The sequence below is a fragment of the Dermacentor andersoni genome, chromosome 7, assembly GCF_023375885.2.
Source record: "Dermacentor andersoni chromosome 7, qqDerAnde1_hic_scaffold, whole genome shotgun sequence".
NCBI lineage: Eukaryota > Metazoa > Arthropoda > Arachnida > Ixodida > Ixodidae > Dermacentor > Dermacentor andersoni.
This window is the reverse complement of record NC_092820.1, coordinates 176,492,179-176,512,435: the sequence shown is the minus strand read 5'-3', so window position 1 is coordinate 176,512,435 and position 20,257 is coordinate 176,492,179. Positions and strand designations below refer to the sequence as shown.

The 20,257-nt window shown below is 44.9% G+C and overlaps 1 protein-coding gene across 1 annotated transcript in view; it reads left to right on the top strand.

The window, feature by feature from the left end:
- GEFmeso (Guanine nucleotide exchange factor in mesoderm) overlaps nt 1–20,257 on the top strand; it is a 197,977-nt gene that overhangs the window by 136,834 nt on the left and 40,886 nt on the right. Inside the window, exon 12 of the mRNA XM_055071604.2 lies at nt 15,835–15,960. Within this exon, the coding sequence (XP_054927579.2) occupies nt 15,835–15,960 (126 nt within the window). The remainder of the gene's footprint in view (nt 1–15,834; nt 15,961–20,257) is intronic.

Here is a 20,257-nt window from a genome sequence, read left to right as displayed (position 1 = left end):
CCGACCTGTAATAATGACCTGTAATTATGAAATTTTGGAATTTAAAAACAAAAGATAGTGTGATCGCACATCGTTTAAGGCTCAAAAGAAGCCAAATTTCAGTTTCCTATGACTACTGTGCAGCCACCAGGCTCACTCACAAGAGGCTAACTGCATTCGCAAAAGTTTTGCCTGGATCGCAAACATTTAAGTTTTGCTACAATAAACTTGCTGTAATCAAAAGCAATATGTTTATGACCCCAACACAGACACAGTTAGCGAGTTTCCCCGGCTGCATCATTGTTCTTTTTTCGATAGCGTGTCTCTCAACTCAAAAGCATGCGTGCGGCTTGCTATATCCGAAACTGCTGGTGCATGCGCCGTGGGAAATAGTTTGGGTTTGAATCACTCGCGTCATGTTTGTTAACAATCGGAGAGGGGTAGGGGTTATCAACGCCCTGTATCTGTCCTTAACAATAACATTTTGAGTGTTTTAAGCAAAATAGACGATGTCAGCATAGCCATCAACACTTGCGATGCTGACCTGGTAGCACTTACCGAGACATGGTTAAATGCTCGTGTAGGTGACAGTGAAATTTTTACTCATACCGAGCCTTTCAGTATTTATCGTTGTGACAGGGATGGCAACATGAGGGGGATGAACATTGCTCGCTGTTTCTGTCAGTCTCACATCGTTCCGCATTAAAGGCAAGCTGAAACACTTTTCGAAAAAAATGAGTTCTCTGCGGCATTCTACAGTTTTGAGTCCCCTGAACACGAATATCTGGTTCAAAAAGGGCGGAAACAAACGCAAGCGGCTGTTTTTTCAAGAAAACGCACACCAGCGCCTCAGGGCATCGCGCAAACGCCTCTGTTGCCCGTGATTGGTCGGGGCCGCTGTGACGTCATTGGCGGCAGTCGCCGGTCGGCGCCGCCATTTCAGAGCGTAGCACGCTGTTCTGTTCTGGCTTCATAGCTGAGTTGTAAGCATTATGGAATGTTCTCGCTGTCTCGGACAGCTTGTATTTTTGCCGTACATGTTCGAACCGACAGCCGATACGGAAAACGATGGCGGCAATGGTGGCAAAGATGACGTTGAGTGTGCCAACAGCGAGAGCGATGTGTGCACCTTCTCGCGCGTTGGAAATATTTTGTATGTTTTTTTCTTTTTTCATGTAGCTGGTTGTATGGTACGCATGTTTTTTTTTTTTTTTCATGTTACTGGTTGTATCAGAACTTGAAGGCTCTTGTCTGCAGCTTCGGGGCAATTCTGTTCAACACCAGCTGCCTGTGCCACAATGGCTGCTTCAAGCTCTTCATTATCTGCCTGTGTCACACTGGCTGCTTCAAAATATTCGATTGGTGATGGTAGTGGAACAGGTTCATCAGGGGCTCGGTTCTCAAGGAGCTTTGCTAGTATCTGAAAGAGTGCAAGGCATGGATGTCATGAATTTCAGCATATCAGCATACATGACAGCAGTTGGATTACTTACAATAATTGAAATACTTTTTCAGTAATTTATGTGATGGATTAGTTGTCTAGTGATTTAGTAATGCGAAATGTTTTGTCTGTAATTTCATTGCTAAAGTAATTTAGTAATTGCATTAAATATGCACCAGTAAGCTGTGTACGGCGTCAGAACGTTGGTAATGTGGTGAGGTGTCGTGGAGAAACATAGGGGGAGGGCATGAAAGTGTATGTTACCTTGAAGAAAGGTTGACGTCCCTTTATAATTTGCTTTTTGCTTCTTGTATGCATGAAAACTTTTTGGAAGCAATCGTAAAGTAATACCATTACTTTTTTTAAGGCGGTAATTGGTAATGTAATTCAAATCAATGAGCGTAATGAGACAGTAATGAGTAATGTAATATAATTACTTTCAAATAATAATTTTGCCATGCGTGATGCATAGCTAGTTCCCTAGGTACAAGGGCAAGAAAAATTTTTTTGACAAGCAGCGATGCCTGTATTGGGTTAGACCACGTCGAACGCTGATAACTTCAATACCTCACAACGTTACTTCATTATTTGAGCCTGTTTGCCTTGCCACAGGCGCGGCTGTGCTGACACTCGCTTTTGCGGCATTTCGCTGCTGGTAGCAAGCTGTGAGTGCGAAATTTACGGAACAAAGTTTTTACACACCAAGTTCAGCTACTCTAACGCGAGCATAAAAATATTACTGTAACGCCTCATGTCGTGCGATTTGAACACGAATGCTGAACAGCTAAATCTGTGGGCACTGCATGGTACGACGAATAACAAATATCACTGAATGCGCAAGCGTACCCCCGGCCAGTTATTTCACCGTATCAAAACAGCGCCGAACAAACAGCTGTAGTACAGTGTTCCGTGACAAAGCAGAGAGGCAAAACAGGATGAAAACGGCAAGCACTTTGCACGTACGTGCATATTCCCGGCTGTGCCTCCACCTCGCTTCGTCGTAGGCCGTTTGTTCGACACTAAGGTGATCATCTGTTCAAAAATTTCCCGTTTGCACATTAAAACCCTTACCTCACGCTTTCTCCTCTTGGCGAAGGCCGCTTTTGGAGGTGGCGAGGTGTTTCTCTTGTGGGAGAATATTGGCAGCGAGGAGTTACGGAGTCGCCATCTGTCAGAAGCGCCTCGCTGGCTATGAGGGATCACGCGGCGCGCTCCTCATAGGTTTTGCTGTCAGCGCTCACTGAAAACACCACGCGGGAGCTCTCCCGGACATTTCTGTAAGTACTTTCAAAACAAGAGAAGTTTTTTACTGTCTAAATAATAATCTTGGGCAAACTGAAAGCACAGAATCGTTTACAGAGGCTATCTCTTTACCGAATACAAACAATGAACGCCACTGTGCGCGGTCGCCACGATGAAGTCACTTGAACCGGCTTCTTGCGTGAAAGGTAGGCAAACGCTGAGAGCAAACTATGTGAAATATGTTCTTATAGTGTTTGTATAACTGAATGGAAAGTAATAGAATGAAGCCTCAATGCAGCGATCGCACAGATTCGCAGTGACCGACTGCACGTCCCACGTCTCCATGCTTGTCCGCGCACTGTTTCGCTTTCGCCACGTGCGCGTTTTCGCACCGTGCCATGAGCTTTAGGCCGCAAAATATGAGCATTTGACAGTATACAAGCAACCATTGTTGCGTAGGCGCTATTAGAGCTGTTCAAAAATAATTTCATCGTAGAGACTTCGACGCCTATGGGGATGGTGATGTGCCGTCGCGACGATTCAATCTTTTTTCTCCAAATTCTTGGATGTTTCAATATTATTTCTCGAGTTGAGTCGCACTATATGTTTATCGGCGATCTCAGCGTGCGATTTCCCTCTGCGTCTTTTTTTGTAATCCAGTGCATTATTTCATAACACAAACATGACCATGTGCCATGCTTTCTTTTTTAATGTGCTTCTTACCGCTCCCTTTCCACTCCAGTGAACTTGCCAGTATTTATAACATCGACAAGTTTATAGACTGAACCGTGATGACATTAGTCGGGCAGCGGACTCGGGTGAGCGTCTCAGTGCGCGTTTTTCGAACATCGCAGACCCGGCGCCGCAGCAGGAATCTTCCTCGCGTCTGTGCTTGCTGCATACCCGAGTTGTATCCAATGACTGTTTGCCAGTTTTACGTTTCGCGAGCCAAGCTTCACGCAGCTTCTTGTCCTGCGGCTACGTATGTATAAGGCTGACACCGGGCTCCGTTGCGTACGTTCGGCACTGCGGCACCGAGCAGTAGCCTACAATATTGCGCGCCTTCAAGGCAGCCACTACCTGTTGTTGTGCTTTCAATCTTTGTAAAGGAGACACTCGAAGCGGGAAAATCTCGCCACTAAATGAGGACCGCAGCGTATGAGGGAACATAAACTCTTGTTTCCAACTCGCTTCGGCGCTCCCGAAGCAGCCGACGCGGCCGCTATGTCCACGTGATCCCTAATAGCACGTCACGCCGACGGTGGCACCAGCTTTTCCAGTGGTGGAGCTCAAGGCCAATAGACCGAACAACGCCGGGCTTCAGTCGCGCAGATTTAACTGGAATACCGATTTCCTGCATCGTTGTCAAGCTCCGATGATAGTCACTGTCGTGGAAATGGTCCGAGCACAGCACAGTTGATTTCGTCGGCACGAACTTATCTCTCTCTCTCACCACACGGACCCACTGCGCTGCAAGCTTCTTGTCCTTCGGGAACCTGTGAAACATCACATTGTCTCGCTTGCCTGTGTTCGCGCAGCCGAATGCTGCACAGAGCGAGAGCACGTTGGGCGCCCTTGGCTGTAGGCACTCACGCAGCACAGAAGGAAAGAACAGTTTACGAAAATCGCAAAAGACAACGAACGTGAGCGGCGGCGGCGGCAGATCTCTCGCAGCGTCGTTCAGTAAAGCGCAGGACGGAAAGAGGCATGCCAGCACATGCCAGCACGCCGGTCCGGCCACTCGGTCCCCGCGAATGACGTTTCTCGCTGGTTCTCTCCTCTGGCAACCACCTCACCCGGAGCTCCGGGAAGCAATTGGGGCGTGTCCGAGGGGGTGATTTAGAAAGCGATTTGCACCCCTTATATTAACAAAACGAAGAAAAAAAATTTCGGCACCGTAAATTATTAGGTCTCTTCTTTCCAATCCCAGCAATTCATGGAAATTGAAAACCGTTTCAGCTTGCCTTTAATGTCGCATGTAATATCAAAACTTTCTGGTGGGGTGTCATTTTGAAGAATAAAACACGCATAATCGGTTTGTGTTACTGTCCACCTTATGCAGATATCTTGTTCGTCAGTGAACTGCATGACACAATTAAGTCTGCCCTGATTCGATACCCATCATCCCCAGTAACTCTTCTAGGCAACTTTAATTATCCAACAATAAAACTGGACATCTGCACCACTATGTTGCACACCATATTCTTCGCATTTCCAAGCATTCCTTGATACTTGCTCTCTTTACAATTTTACTCAAATTATTGATGATCCCACACACATTGTCGGCAGCTCTGCAAACCTTGACCTAATTCTGACCGCTAACTCCGATATGGTAGGCGCAATAACTTTCATGCTTCCACTTGACAATTACTCTTTACTTCAATTTAATCTATGCTTTATTACATCCCCAGCCATGAAAAAACAAAAGGTTATATTTTACTACAATAAGGCAAACTTTGAAAGGATCAGTAGTGAACTTTTACTTTTTCTTGATAACTATGTTGGTGGTATTGAATATCGTTCTGTCCAAGCGAACTGGGACCTGTTTGCAAACCTATTGTACTTACTCGATTCTAACGCACCCTCGACTGTAACGTGCACCCATTTGCCGTGACCTAAAAAACAGAAAAGTGCTTGAGAGTACCACGCACCTCATTCTTTCATACAGAAATATAACTTTCTCTCAATTGGGAAAAAAGCAAGATTTACTCCCACTGCACTAAAGTTGCGATAAATAAAAAAAAGTCGCAGTTTCGCCAAAGCATCGATTACGATAGCAAATTAGTAGACAGCTATACGAAAAGTAAAGATAGTGGTTTTATCGGCCGTATAAACTTTTAAAAATTCGCTTACTAACTAAATTAACAAGCATGGTGTCATGCTCACACAAGCAAACATGAACACATCGTACTCAATGACTGTGGAAACTCTTCAAATGCTGGAGTGAGGAAGTGAATTAGCAGGAGCAAGGGAATTGACCTTTGTGCGGCCTCTCGCTTCGACACGAACTAAGCGACGAGAACACAGTGCGGTCCACCTAGATGCGTCGACTCTTGTCTCTGTAGCAGATCGGTTTCAATATAGGGGCCGCGCGGCCACGTCGTACGTAGCAGCTGCCGGTGTAGAACGCCTCTCCTGTTTGCACCAGTCCCGCACACAAGTTTGGGAACTCTGAACGCCCGTGATGCGGCCCGATTTCCATCCATCTCCGCACACGTGATCGCTTTCCTTTTAATTGCGACATTGTGATGATCTCTGCATATCTTTGCAGTCAGCACTTCCATGCTGATAGATCAAACGCAGAAAAAAGGAAGACAGATGCTGCACTAACCTAAGCCAAAGGAAGCATTGCTTAAGCACACATACTACAGCACATGGAGAAAGCTACGGCAGCTAGGCTCGAAGTGCGTACGAGGCGGCCATCTTGAAATGCCGATAGGGATATGGTAACGCAGATTTAGAGTCGTACTCGATTCTAACGTGCACGCAATTTTCAAACCCGTTCTATCGGACATAAAGTGTGCATTAGATTAAATACGGTAATTTTAAATCTTAGAAAAGCCTACATTTCCCCCAAAACAATACCAATAAATACACGCACCATCGTTTAACTCATACAGTTAAACGTCAATATCACGAACGTCAATATAATGAAATTCTCGATATAACGAAGTATTTTACTTTTCATAACCTCTTGTCCATAGAACACTATGTATTTAGAACCTCAATATAACGAAATGTGTTTGCACGCGATTTCAATATAACGAAATTTCACTGCCACCGCGAAGGAATGCTGAGACAGTTTTAGTTGGGTGTCCGCAACCACTCATGCACGCAGCATGCGAGGTAGTGCGTATGTAGCGAAGCGTGAGTGCACGAAACAAAAATAGCTGGCTGGACAGAAAACTTGTGAAGGGGATTGCTGGCTTGCACGTGCAGGAGCGGGTAGTGTGATGCTCACCGCCATCATAAGCCAGCTTCCGAGACTGTGTAGCCAATACTATCAGCTGCCATGAAGTCAAACCACAAGCCGGAGTCATATCTTCGGCAAGGAGCATGTCGAAAAAGGCGCTCTCGTGGACATGCGAGAACACGCGAGAATGTCCCACAAAGCCTGCAGAGCCCGCATCGTACGCTCTTCAGCTTTTGATAAGGGGCACACGCACGCAAGAGGCCATGTGTGCTCCTGCTTACTGCACGTGCATGCGCTGTGTCACCTCCGCAAGTTTCCTGCATATGCAGAGCTGCTGCAGATGCCCAACTAAAACTCTCAAATAAATTTAAATTTCAGCGGACGCACATGGTCAAATGACTGAATTACGAGCAGCTGCTTTCAAGCGCACCTATCAAATCAGGTGCCGCGCGACAAGAGTGACCGCGGAGGTGGCTGCATCATGTTCCGTATAAAGTCTAAGTGCAATAAGGTCCTATCGCACCCCACACACTGTGTGCTTTAAGTGGGAGTGAAAGTGTGTGAGGGTGAGACAAGAAAGATGGTGGCTTCACGAGTGCTGCCTTCCCATGTGAGCAAAGGGAAAGAGGGGGAGGGAGCGAGATTGCAATAGCGTGATCAAGCGCACGCGAGAGGCCAGGGTTGTGGGTTGGGGAGTTAGGGGTAAGTTTACACACATTTCAATTTCTGGCACGCGTCTCAGCTGTGGCCGTGCATAGCTGTAAGCGTGGCTGAACGCATACGCAGCCGCGCACCCTGCTTTAGAGGTAATCTGCCACGTGTGCAAAGAGTAGACATGCCGAGAAAGCGTGTCATCGTGCAAGCTTTCTTCTTGCATGTATAGCATTGGAGATTGCATAATTTCGAGTTTCTGTGACCCATCGAAGCAAGAGGCAGACGAAGCATTCACTTCCCGCTTCCGGCACTTTTCATGACACTGTCGTCCCAGTGCGGGCGACACCATCAGCTGCGGGGCGGAGTGCACGCGAAAGCGCAGCTGGCTTCACTTAATTCATAATGCCGATGTGAACATATCGTCGATGTGGCATGAGACCATATCATTTGTCGCGGACTACCACATTCATCAAAATTAATTGTTTTCTCATTAAACTTTGCTTTTTTCGATTGCCCAATAATTCTGAAAATTTTGTCGCCCCTTTGCTTATAAGAAAAATTGATCGGTGATTGTACTTATTTCCATAAAATTTTGAATTTCAATACAACGAAATTTTATTATAACAAAGCAAATTGCCGATTTTACAGACTTCATTATATCGAGGTTTAACTGTATTTAGATTGGCTTTCTAACAGCAAAAAGCGCTTACTTCAGGTCGCCAAATTGCTGCAAACCGAGCAACATTGGCATGCATACACTATCTCATCTAACACCTATAGTCAAGCTGTCGCTTGTGCAAAATCTTATTTCCTGAAAAACACACTCCCTTCCATGCTTATCAGTAACCCTAGGAAATTTTGGAACATCATAGCTAATACCTACAGCAACACGCAGATTTTTTTAGTCGACCAGAACGGCTAACCTGTGCCTAGTAAAGAGTGTTCATCTATTTTGAACTATGTGTGTATTCCACAAGCAATGTTTCATTGCCATCATATCTCTTCTCCCAATTCGTCAGTATGCAGCCAATAGTAATAGGTGTGGCCAAGATTCTAAAGCTCATTGACACACTGAAACCCTCATGTTCCTCTGGTGTTGATTGTAGAAATGTAAGATTCCTCAAAAAAAAAAAAAGATGTACAGTATTCTTCTATTTTTCTGACTAAAATATTTCTACAATCATTAATTATTGGTATTCTACCCGAGCATTGGAAGTTGGCGAATGTGATTCCACTTTATAAATCAGGTAATAAGCAATCGCCCCTAAAGTATTACCCCATTTCTCGTACCAGCATACCTTGCAAAATTCTTGAACCTGTTATCTGCTCACACCTTGGTAGCTTCCTTGATTCGAACTCTTTCTTTAATTCGACACAACATGGTTGTAGGAAGTCGTACTCTTGCTAGACTCAGTTAATGTGTTTTACTTGCTCCATCTATTATTGACAATCGTTCTGTAGCTGATTGCATCTTCCTAGATTTCTCTAAAGCATTTGACAAAATTAACCATTGCCTTCTTCTTCTTAAACTCAGGTACCCCAATATTGAGGTAAGTCTTCTCAGCTGTATTGAATTTTTTCTTAAAAGACAGTTGCAGTACGTGTTCGCTAACAATAACACTTCATTGTTAACAGCTCTCGCGTCATGTGTACCACAGGGGTCCATTTTGGGCTCTCTTTGCTTCTTAGTTTATGTTAATGACCTCCCTAACTGCGTGACTTCCACTATTCACTTATTTGCAGACGACTGCGTAATCGTGAAACAGCTGACCCTACCGATGTTTCTGCATTAGAAATTGCCCTAAATAGTATATTTAACCCTTTTGCTGTCGGACCTTTCTGGCCGTGACGCACCCCCAGTGTCGGCTTGGTTTCAGGGAACGAGTATAACAAGGAATGAACATAGCAATTTATTTTTGATTATGATTGGTATACAAATAACATAGTCAATGCAATATGCACATTTCAGTGTTCTGCAGCTGTTGTTAGTAAACATCATCATCATCATCAGCCTGACTATAAAATCCGTTCAACATCCGAATCTGACGATGCGGAACCCTCTTCCTCGCATACGACTCTGTCCGAGTCTGAATCCGAGCTCGGCTCGTATTCTGAATCGGAATTCAGCCACCACTCCAATGAGCTGACGAAGGTCCCGTGCGCCGAGCCATCCGAAAGTAACCGCGTGCAGGGAGGATGCGCTTTCAGTCGCCCGCACTACGGAGATAAATGGGACGTTGCGTGATCAAGAAGACAGAGGGAGATGGAAAAAGGCTAAACAAAGTTCGAAGGGCTTTACGTTTGCTGCTGCAAGTTGGAAGCGAGGGTGCGGCGAGAGAGTGAAAGCAGCAATCGAGATGCCCTTTTTGGAGAGGCAACGGCACGTGCACCTGAACTTGACGCGCCGTAGCAGGCACACCAACAGAAGACAAATAAAAACCTTCAAACCAGCGGAGATTGCAGTACAACCCTTGAACCCATAACCACACGGCCGCGACGCATGATCCAGGGAACGCGGAGCCACCGCGCCACTCAGCAAAGAGAAAGTGGGGAGTGGCAGTCACACCGTACTCTTCAATACATGGATTAACACAGGTCGGGGCGAATATACGGACTTGTAGAAAGAGTCAACAGATGGCGTGGCCAATCCAAGAGCGCCAGCTTTGCGCTCAGGCGCGAAATTTTGAACGCACGATAGAGAACGTACCGGTACGTCAGTGACACTGTGGGGGGGAAGTGCAATGACGTACCGGTACGTCCGTCACAGCGAAAGGGTTAAATAATGTAATACGTGGGCCATGGACTTAAATGTTAAAAAATGTAAAGGTATGCGAGTATTATGCATTAATCTCCCTACTCCTGCTTGCTATGAATTAAATAATATTCCTTTAGATCCTGTTACCTCTTACAAGTACTTACCTAAGTCTCTATATAACTAATGATTTTAGCTTGAAGCATCATATCGATTACATAATTAACAACAGCTGTTGCATGCTTGTTCGCTTGTGTTGGAACTTTTCGAAGCACCTGTTTCTGTTAAACTGACTATGTGCAAGACAGTCATCATCATCATCAGCCTGTTTTATGTCCATTGCAGGACGAAGACCTCTCCCTGCGATTTCCGATTACCCCTGTCCGGTGCCAACCGATTCAGAACTAGCGCTCGCGAATTTCCTGATTTCATCGCTCCACCTAGTCTTCTGTCGTCCTCGATTGCGTTTCCCTTCTCTTGGTACCCATTCTGTAACCCTAATGGTCCAACGGTTATCTAACCTGCGCATTACATGACCTAGCCAGCTCCATTTTTTTCCCTTGATGTCAATTAGAATATCGTCTATACCCGTTTCCTCTCTGATCCAAACCTCTCTCTTTTTGTCTCTTAATGTTATGCCTTGCAATCTTCGTTCCATCGCTCTTTGCGCGGTCCTTAACTTGTTCTGCGCCCCTTTTGTGGTCAAAGCGAGCACATAGTAAACATTACTTCTGTTATTATCATTTTTAAATGAGAGTAGCGCATTATGAGCTCCACGTTCTAAGCGCTGTCAAAGGCGGCCGAGATGCCTTATACCTAGCCGGGTTCACAGCCAACTGTGCACGTGCGACTCCGGAACTACAAGGCCAGAACCGTTTAGAGACCGTTCTATATTGAGTTACCTATCGCTATCAGCTAAAGGCATCTATTGCGGACAAATCAAGGAAATTTTTAGGCACGTAGGGCCCTCAGGGCTGTACTTGTCGGCGGTAAGGTAGCCTCGCCGCCTGTGGGATTATCTGACTGAGCTACGTCGAATGCTCGGTTGCCATAGTCGGAAGTTCAAATCCTGCTATAAGAGGTTTCTTTTGTCTTGTTGTTTTTTTTTTTTCACGATGGTGAGCTTGAAATTCACCTCCTCCAGTGCACAACATCTGCAGGCTTGGAGTGACGCCTGTCACTAGCAAAAAATGCCAAATGTGAGTGGGGCTATACTAATCCAGGTAGAACCTAATTAGGAACGCCCACTAAGCTTCAACAAGACACTCCCTCACCAGAACAGGAATTGGCCTCCCTGGTGCAGTATTCGGCCACCCCCTCCCACATGGCTTATTCAATTACCCAATGGCCCTCAGTCCCCAGCAGCTGCGGAGCTTCCGACCAAGGCCGCGGTCAGACCTGTAACGCAGCAGATGGTGCTAAGAATCTCTGGGTCCGGACAGGTCGCCAATGGAAACTGACCCTTGCAACGTATAACACCCAAACCCTCTCGAGTGAGGCTAGCTTAGCAGGACTCTTTGAGGAACTATCAGACATTGTTCGGGACATCATCGGCCTTAATGAGACTAGAACTGGTGAGGCTTATACATTGCTGAATAACAGACAGGTCCTCTGTTATAGAGGTCTCCTAGATAAGAAGCAATGCGGGGTAGGATTCCTAATCCATAAGGACATAGCGGGCAACATTAACGAATTCTACAGCATTAATGAGAGGGTAGCTGTAGTCGTAATCAAACTTAATAAGAGGTATAGATTAAAGGTAGTACAAACCTACGTTCCAACATCCAGTCACGACGATGAGGAAGCAGATCAGTTTTATGAAGATATTGAATTAGCGATGAAAAAAGTGCAAACTCAGCACACTGTAGTAATGGGCTACTTCAATGCAAAAGTAGGGAAAAAAGAAGGCGGGTGAGCAGGCAATTTGGCAACTGCGGTGTTGATTCGAGAAATGCAAGAGGCGAGATGCTGGTAGAATTTGCAGAAAGGAATAAGCTGAGAATAATGAGCACCTTTTTCAGGAAATGTAGCGACAGAAAGTGGACCTGGAAAAGCCCTAATGGTGAAACAAGAAATGAAATTGATTTCATACTTTCTGCCGATCCCAGCAAGTGCAGATGTAGAAGTGATAGGTAGGGTAAAATGCAGTGATCATAGGTTAGTGAAGGCTAGGATTCACCTCAGTTCGACCAGAGAAAGAGTAAAATTGGTCAAGAAAAAACAGGTTAACTTAGAGGCAGTAAGGGTAAAAGCAGACAAATTTAGGCTGGTACTTGCAAACAAATATGCAGCCTTAGAAAAGAGAGATGATGATGACATAGCGGTAATGAATGAAACCGTAACTAGGCTGGCTTCAGAGGCATCAATTGAAGTGGGAGGCAAGGCACCAAGGCAACCAGTAGGCAAGCTCTCCCAAGTAACAAAGGACCTAATAAAGAAGCGACAGATAATGAAAGTGTCCAACTCAAGAGATAAAGCAGAATTCGCGGAACTGTCAAAACTCATCAACAAGGTGAAAATGAGTGATATTCGTAACTATAGTGTGAGAAAGACTGAAGAAGACGTCAAGAATGGATGCAGCCTGAAATCAGTGAGAGAGAAACTTGGCATAGGACAAACCAAGATGTATGCACTGAGAGATAAGCAGGGTAATGTCATCAGCAATCTCGAAAATATAGAAAAAGAAGCAGAAGAATTCTATACTGACCTGTACAATACCCAGAGGAGTCAGGATACCTCCATTAGAAATAGTAATGAACAGGATACAGAAACTCTACAGCTCTACAGGCTCTACAGCTGCCTTAATTCTATGCAAGAAAAAGAGGAAGGTACCTAAAAAGAAAGGGGTCATACAGGGAAACACAATCTCTCCAATGCTATTCACTGTGTGCGTGGAAGAAGTATTCAAGCTATTAAACTGGGAAGGCTTAGGAGTAAGGATCGATGGCAAATATCTCAAGAGCCTTCGGTTTGGCGGTGACATTGTTCTATTCAGCAACAATGCAGACAAGTTACAACAAATGGTTGAGGACCTTAACAGAGAGAGTGTAAGAGTGGGGTTGAAGATGAATATGCAGAAGATAAAGATAATGATGAATAGCCGGGCAAAGGAAGGCAACATCCAGAGAGTTCAGAATCACAAAAATAGAATACGCTTCTGCAATTTGGGACCACAGTTTCACGAACTTAACATCCTCACTCGAGGTGGTCCAGAATAATTTGGTTCATTTAATTTTTTCCATTTATAACCGTACTAGCAGCATGACTTCAATGAAACCAATGCTATCATTGCCATCTCTTGAGCTTTGTAGAAAAGTATCTTGCCTTAGCCTTTTCCACAAAATTTATCATCATGACCAATTGAAGCTTGCTTTCATTTCACAACTATCTTATTGCTCGTCCTGTATCAACGGTTCTTACATAGTAAACGTCATCAGTTGTAAAACCAATGCCCTCTTTCATTCTTTTCTACCCCAATCATCGACAGAGTACGCTTTCTGCCCATTGTAGCATTAATACCAGATCACAGCTCATTTCGTTTATCTCTCGTGTGATATCTTGATGCCGATCCCTCATTTAAAAAAATTTTTGTTCTTTCTTTCTTCTTCATCATCTTTTTTTTTGTAGACAGTTATCAGTGCATTGAGTTCTGTATCATTGTTATCACTGTGTATCATTGTTGCTTATCACCCTTTATTCTTTTGTCACTTGCTTCTACTTTAACGTGTATTTGGTTCTTTATTTAGTTGGCTTTCTGTATTGGCTTTTGTTTAGTTAATCTTGATTGTGTTTGTTAATTATCTCTATATGTTATGTACCACTCCCCTCTGTAATGTGTATGCACTTGAGGGTAATAAAATGAAATGAAATGAGGCAACCGTTCTGATAAGGGAGCCCTAACCATAAAGCCCCTAAATTTTCAAAAAATAGTGCCATTCTTAGCTCTTTCCGCCACCCCGCTCACCCTCCTCCTCTGGTGCAACGCAAAAAGAAGAAAAGTGTAGATTCACAGGATTGGGCGCGCTGACTTCGAGGAAGTGGCAAAGAACGCACGGCTTTGTGAAGTAAGTGTCACGCCTTCCACTTCGAAAAAGTGTATGTGTTCATGCTCTGCGTGGTTTTTAGCGCGTTGAAGGTGTCTTTTTTTTTTTTTTACGAATGTGCTGTCTTTGTTTCATGTAGTTTCGTCTTGCGGTGAAAGTGCATGCATCTGCAGCTGGCCTGTGACATAAAAGCGACTTTATGCAGGGTGTGTTTTGAGCTGCACCAGAAGTTGGCACATTCTCGACGCTTTTGCAAGGCTCACTATGACTTATGGATGCAGTCTTTTAGCTTATTCGAATGTACGCCCGCCTGTATTGATTTGGTTTGTGGTGACTAACATTTTTAAAGTCCCGAAATGACTAAAGCTATGATGGAGGTCGTAGTGGATGGCTCCGGATAACTTTATCTAGGTCGCCAAGGGATGTTTAACGTGTACTTTTACCGTAAAATTGTACGTAAGTCGGTAAATTCCTCGTTGGCATTTCATAATTCTCGTGCAGGCCCGCTGCTTTAGAAGTTGGCGCCTCGGCGCGATTGTATTTCTTCAATAGATTTTATTTACTAGTTGTAACAACATGTAATTATTTTGTATTATTGACGACGCCTCCAGGGCACCAAAGCGGCAATGGGAACACCAAAGCTAGAACCAGGGCTGGATGGGGCTCGCCGAAGCCTGTGCATGCCAAGGGGGTATAAGATCGCGGACAGCCAATTTTGTATGCGAACACTCCCTGCAACGCCTGCATTAGTGTAATGTCACGTGCTCTTCAGAGGCCTCCATTAGCTGTTACATGTGCCCTCCTGGAGCAGTACTTGTAAAAAAAACGATCTATCGTCACGATTACCAAAGCACCCCGCAATGAAAAAAGCGGCTCTGTTGCCAGGCATTGCCGATCGCAGGCAGTCGGAATCTCTCACGCGCCGGCCGAACAAAAGTATCCTGCAGGTGCGTAAATGAACCTACGAAACCACGTACATGTACTTTCACGCTGTCAGAACCTGAAACTTTGGTAATTATGTGCGTGTTTGAGCCCACCGCGTGCTTGCATCGTGTTTCAGCAACACAAACTCTCAACGTGCGCGCGCTTTACGCCTTAAATACGCCTTGAATAATGGTCCTTTTCTCTATTTCTCCCGCAATTCCAACACGACATTCTTAAGGCCAAGTTAGTGACTGACAAAGCAAGATCCCGATTGAAGAAACTGCTCTGCGGGGCTCGAACAAACTTTTCCGCGAATTTCCTCCCGTAGCGTGTTAGCCGTCGTCTGCTACGGCAGGCCCAGCACCAGCGGCGCCACCATCGAGGCCGCGCGAGCAGAGGAGGAGGGAAGTGGTTGGCGCTACTTTGGGAGATTGAGGGGCTTTACCTAACCATGGTTTGAGTGAAAAAGTGCAGGAAGAGAAGACAAGAAACAAAAAAAAGTTCATGCACAAATGCACGTGCAAAGCACAAAGAGCGGTTGCAGCTTCGTAAAGAAATGTGATTGGGACATGTCGTCAGGGTAGTACGAGCACTTAGCGCTAAGCAGGCTTCACAGACAAACATTTTGTCTGCACATAATGACTTGCTCCATGTACGGACTGAGGAACGGTCTTTGCTCAGTGTGTACATCTGCACACACTGCCTTGAGTGGGCAAAGAGGCAGTGCAGCAGCAGTGGAACACAGAAGCGCATGCATGCTAGGAGATGGCTGACGAACAGAGACCTACATGTGTGCACACACTCTAAAACAACACCGATTGGCTGACATATGTACTCCCTTTGAGCCACACTTGCTGCTGCATTCTTGACGTTGGCTGCCATGCAGGAGGCCTGCTGTGTGAGAGAGGATCAATAAAGAAGACGCTTGGGGCACCGGAATACTTGAAGAGACGCAGATACGACCGACGCAAGTCGGAGAGCAGTCTGCACAGGGCTCTGCAGCTATCACGAGGTGAGATTCTTCCACTGCCTGAATGGCTTCAGCCGTCCAGCAATGGAGTTTCTTAGAAAGGGAACTATGGTGCTAATGTCTGCAGAGGAGTTGAAAGTTTGGTGGCTGCACAGTAGGGGCAGCTACGGTGATATGTTCTTTAGGGAGCCATTGAAAAAGAATGCATAGTCAGGAAAAAAAGTTACATCCAGTGCTACAGATGCAGTGCAGTGCTACAGATGGGATAAAAAGCTACCCTTACACAAAGCTTTATTTGAAGCTCCATGGAAAGTAGGGGTGTGCGAGTACTCGAATATCATCGAAATGAATCAAATAGTGAGCATTCCACTCAGCCGATTCATGAATTGAATATTTACTATTTGATTTTTTCAATATTCAATATATTTGGCGTAGGGACCCGTGCAGTGCCACATGTCCGGTATGCCAAGGAGCCTCTCATGTCCGATGCCGCCCAAGTGAACGTTTCACTTTGTGTTTGGCACAAAAAGAGCGCCGAGCGTGCTGCGGATGAGGTGTCTTGGGTGGCGGACTTTGTCACTGTGAGAATGGTGCTGCGTCAGCTGGGTCCTCCTCTGTCGGTACAAGGTTCATCTGAGTTAACAGGGCCAATCAACGCGGACAGAGAGAATGGCAACAAAAGCAGCGCATATTTCTAATGTGCGAAAGCATGTGTGAAGATCGGGCCGATTTGGCGCTTATAGACATGCACATCATGTTGGATACCATATTTTCTCGTGTCTAACTCACCACCATGCATAACCCTCACCCCCATTTACAGCACTCTAGAAAAAAAAAATCTGTGTGTATAATTCTGCAGAAAAATTCAAGGGGCACTTAGATGTCCCTATGTGGATGAATGGGAAAACATTGTGACCAGTTCATGGCCCTTAAGGCATTATGCCACAATGCAAGATCGCAAGTTCAACTCTCACTAATGGTTGAAGTTTCGACTCCCAACAAAGGTTGTGGGCTTGAGGGACTTAATGAACTCTACCTTAATTCACTGTGCCTTAATTAACTTAACCTTAATTAACACTAAAGGTTGTGGGTATGACTCCTACCAATGGTCGTGGGCTCAAGTGCCTTATTTGACTTTATCTTAATTAACTGCCTTAACTAACACCAAAGGTCGTGGGTTCGACTCCCACCAAAGGTTGCGGGTTCAAGTGTATTAATTAATCCCGGCCACGGCGGCCGCATTTCGATGGGGGCGCAATGCGAAAACACCTGTGTACTTGATTTAGGTGCACGTTATAGAACCCCAGGTGGTCGAAATTTCCGGAGTCCTCCACTACAGCGTGCCTCATAATCAGAAAGTGGTTTTGGCACGTAAAACCCATTAATTAATTAATTAATTAGTTAATTAAGTAAGTGTATTAATTATCTCTCTTACTTCCCTGTGCCTTAATTAACTTCACCTTAATTAACACCAAGGGTTGTTTGTTTGACTCCCACTAAAGGTAGTGGGTGCTAGTGCATTAATTACCACTATTGTATTTAGCTGTGTGTTAATTAACTTTCCCTTAATTAACATAAAAGGCTATGGGCTCGACTCCCGCCAAAAGTCGAGGGTTCAATGAGTTTTTGGACCATTGGCGGTCACACCAACACCGATAACTATGCCGGATTTTCTGCCTCATGAGCCACACAATGCGTTTGCGTTAAACTGCTTACAACGCTCAAATCTTTGCAAAAACAGTTTCCATTTGTGGGTGCACAAGTCTTCCACGTTGTCTTCAACCCTCTTCAACAATGCTGACAAAGCTGGAGTCACACAACGGACGGGATCGTGGATAAATCAGTCGCGTGACATAAATCGGATCACTTCGCAGCTAGCATTCGCACAACAGAGGATGACAGCGTGGACTGAGCCACCCTCGCATGTGCAACGGCTATGGAAAAAACATGACCCTGCCAAAAATCTCAACGGTGATTTGGTTCTCCGCTGTATCGCGGAGCACTTTACACAGACTGAGGGAGCACCGTTGTAGTGGAGATTGCTGGCTCTGCATGCACTATTTGCCAGCTACTCGGTGCAAAATGGTGACTCAAAAGAGGAGGAGAATTGGCAACCACTAATAAAGGGAAAAGGGAGCTTCAACACAGAAGGGCGAGAAGAGTGCTGGGATCCACAGGAGAATGTTGCCTTGGGGTGCAGCGTCATGGTGGTGCAGCACCGGGGAGAAGATGGGGTTCCCTAGGATACGTTGAGCTAGTACCCGGGAGATAACAACAGCAATGAAAATGATGGCAGCACGTCCTGCGCTGCTGTGAAGGCACACCTCAAAGCGCAATTCGCATAAAATCCTAACTTCATGTCTCTTCCACAGCCGTCAATCTAACCTGCACATGTGACCTCAGGACTGATCACTGATGAGCTAATCATAGGAACATATTAACTGAAAGCATTCCATGACGGCTTGCAGCCCATTACCACAGTGGCTTCATTAGGCTTAATTGGTGCTGCTTCATCACGCATTGGCGACTAAGGTTATAATTTGGTGCGGAATTGATGCAGATCTATTCACAGCAGCTGCGCTACACTCAGAAAGGCAACAAACCACCTTGCAAAAGAAAGCGAATGCATGGGATCGTAACAAAGCTGTTCACGGCCCCCATCTTTGAGACCCACTATACGGCGGCTGCTTATTCCCAACGCCATTCATTGACCCACATAGGTCTCTTTTTTTTTTGCTTTGAGCAATCCCTCAGAAGACTAGCTTTGGATTTACTCGGTGGGTGCAAAAGTGTCGCAACCGGGTTTCATGCAGTGACGTGGATGGCGGATAAACAAAGGAAGGGGGGTAGCGCCGTGCCAAATTGCTGTGACCCTGCAGATTTCAGAATCTTTGACAGGTGGCAAATTGCACAGAACCTGAAAATGAAACGCCGTGGACGGTACCTGCTCTTTACCATCAGCGCCGACAACGCGCTGGTGATAGAGTCATGCGATGTGCGGTCCTTTCCTCTGGTGCACAGATTGGCCTTTTGATGACCCACCTTCCATAAAGTTGGGATAGTCCCTCTTTATTCTAGAGAAAAGCTGGAAAGCAAAACTTTCTATGCAATAAATAAAAGATTGCCACAAAACACAGGTTCATTATTAAACTGAGAACCTCATTGGTGTTCAGTACAATGAAACGTCAGTAATTAAGTAGTTTCAGAGGGGAAAAAAAGCACTTGATTCTAAGCAACAGAAATTCTATTGTTAAAAACACCTCTTCTAGACCTTTATGTACTAGAACTGAGCTGTAATGAGTGATGGCATACTAATTTCGATTTCTCTTTGGTAAGCATAGACTGTACTGTATATCTTGATTTCTAGTACTTAAATTACTGATAGCTTGCTACCAGTGGTGTGGGCCGAACTTTTCCGGGAGGGCGCCCACTTGGCCAGGGATTGGGGGAGGTCATGTGCCTGGTGTGTCGCTCCCTGGTTGTGCTACTGCTTGCTGCATTCTTGCTGTGCAATCCTAGGAGACTCCTGAACATGTGCAGCTCTGTATTTTCTTGCCCAAAATTTTTAAGCATTAGATTTTTAGAAAAATTTTGTGATATTCGATTCGATATGCTTTTGTTTCTTGATTCGAAGTCTACTATTCGGTATTCACACGCCCCTCACCAGTGGCGTAGCCAGAAATTTCGTTCGGGGGGGGGGGGGGGGGGGGGGGGCTCACGTTGCAGCTCGGCCTCCTCCTTAAGAGGAAGCTTTAGCTCGGGTGCCCCTATTTAAATACATGTAGAAGGGAAATTCGTTTTTCCCCGCAACCACTGCACCAAATTTGACGAGGTTTGTTGCATTTAAAATAAAAAACATAAGTTGTAGTGACTTTTGGTTTCGAATTTCTCATTTAGGTGGTGAATTATTTATTGAAAATTGCCCAAAATGCTAATTTTCAGAAAACGAAACTGTCAAGTTTAGAACTTTAACTCAACAATGAAAAATGATATCACAATTCTGTGAACTGCATCTAATAGCACATCTACAGCTGACAAAATATATATGTTACACATGAATCTAGAAAAATATTCGTGTTATGGCAATACGGCTTTTGCAGAACCCTTGTACACAACATAACCAATAAACGTAAAATACAAATTGACATAGCAAGTTTGTCTGCTTTGACGGTTATAATAGATGCCGTTTACATAACCGCGATATCTGTTCGTGATGCAAAGCTATTAGTTTGTAAACGTCGTGCTTCTTCTTTTTCGAACTTTCGAATTTTTCAATATATCTTAAACAAAATGCAGGCCTTAAATCGAAATTCCGCTTCCTACAGACACTAGAATTTAA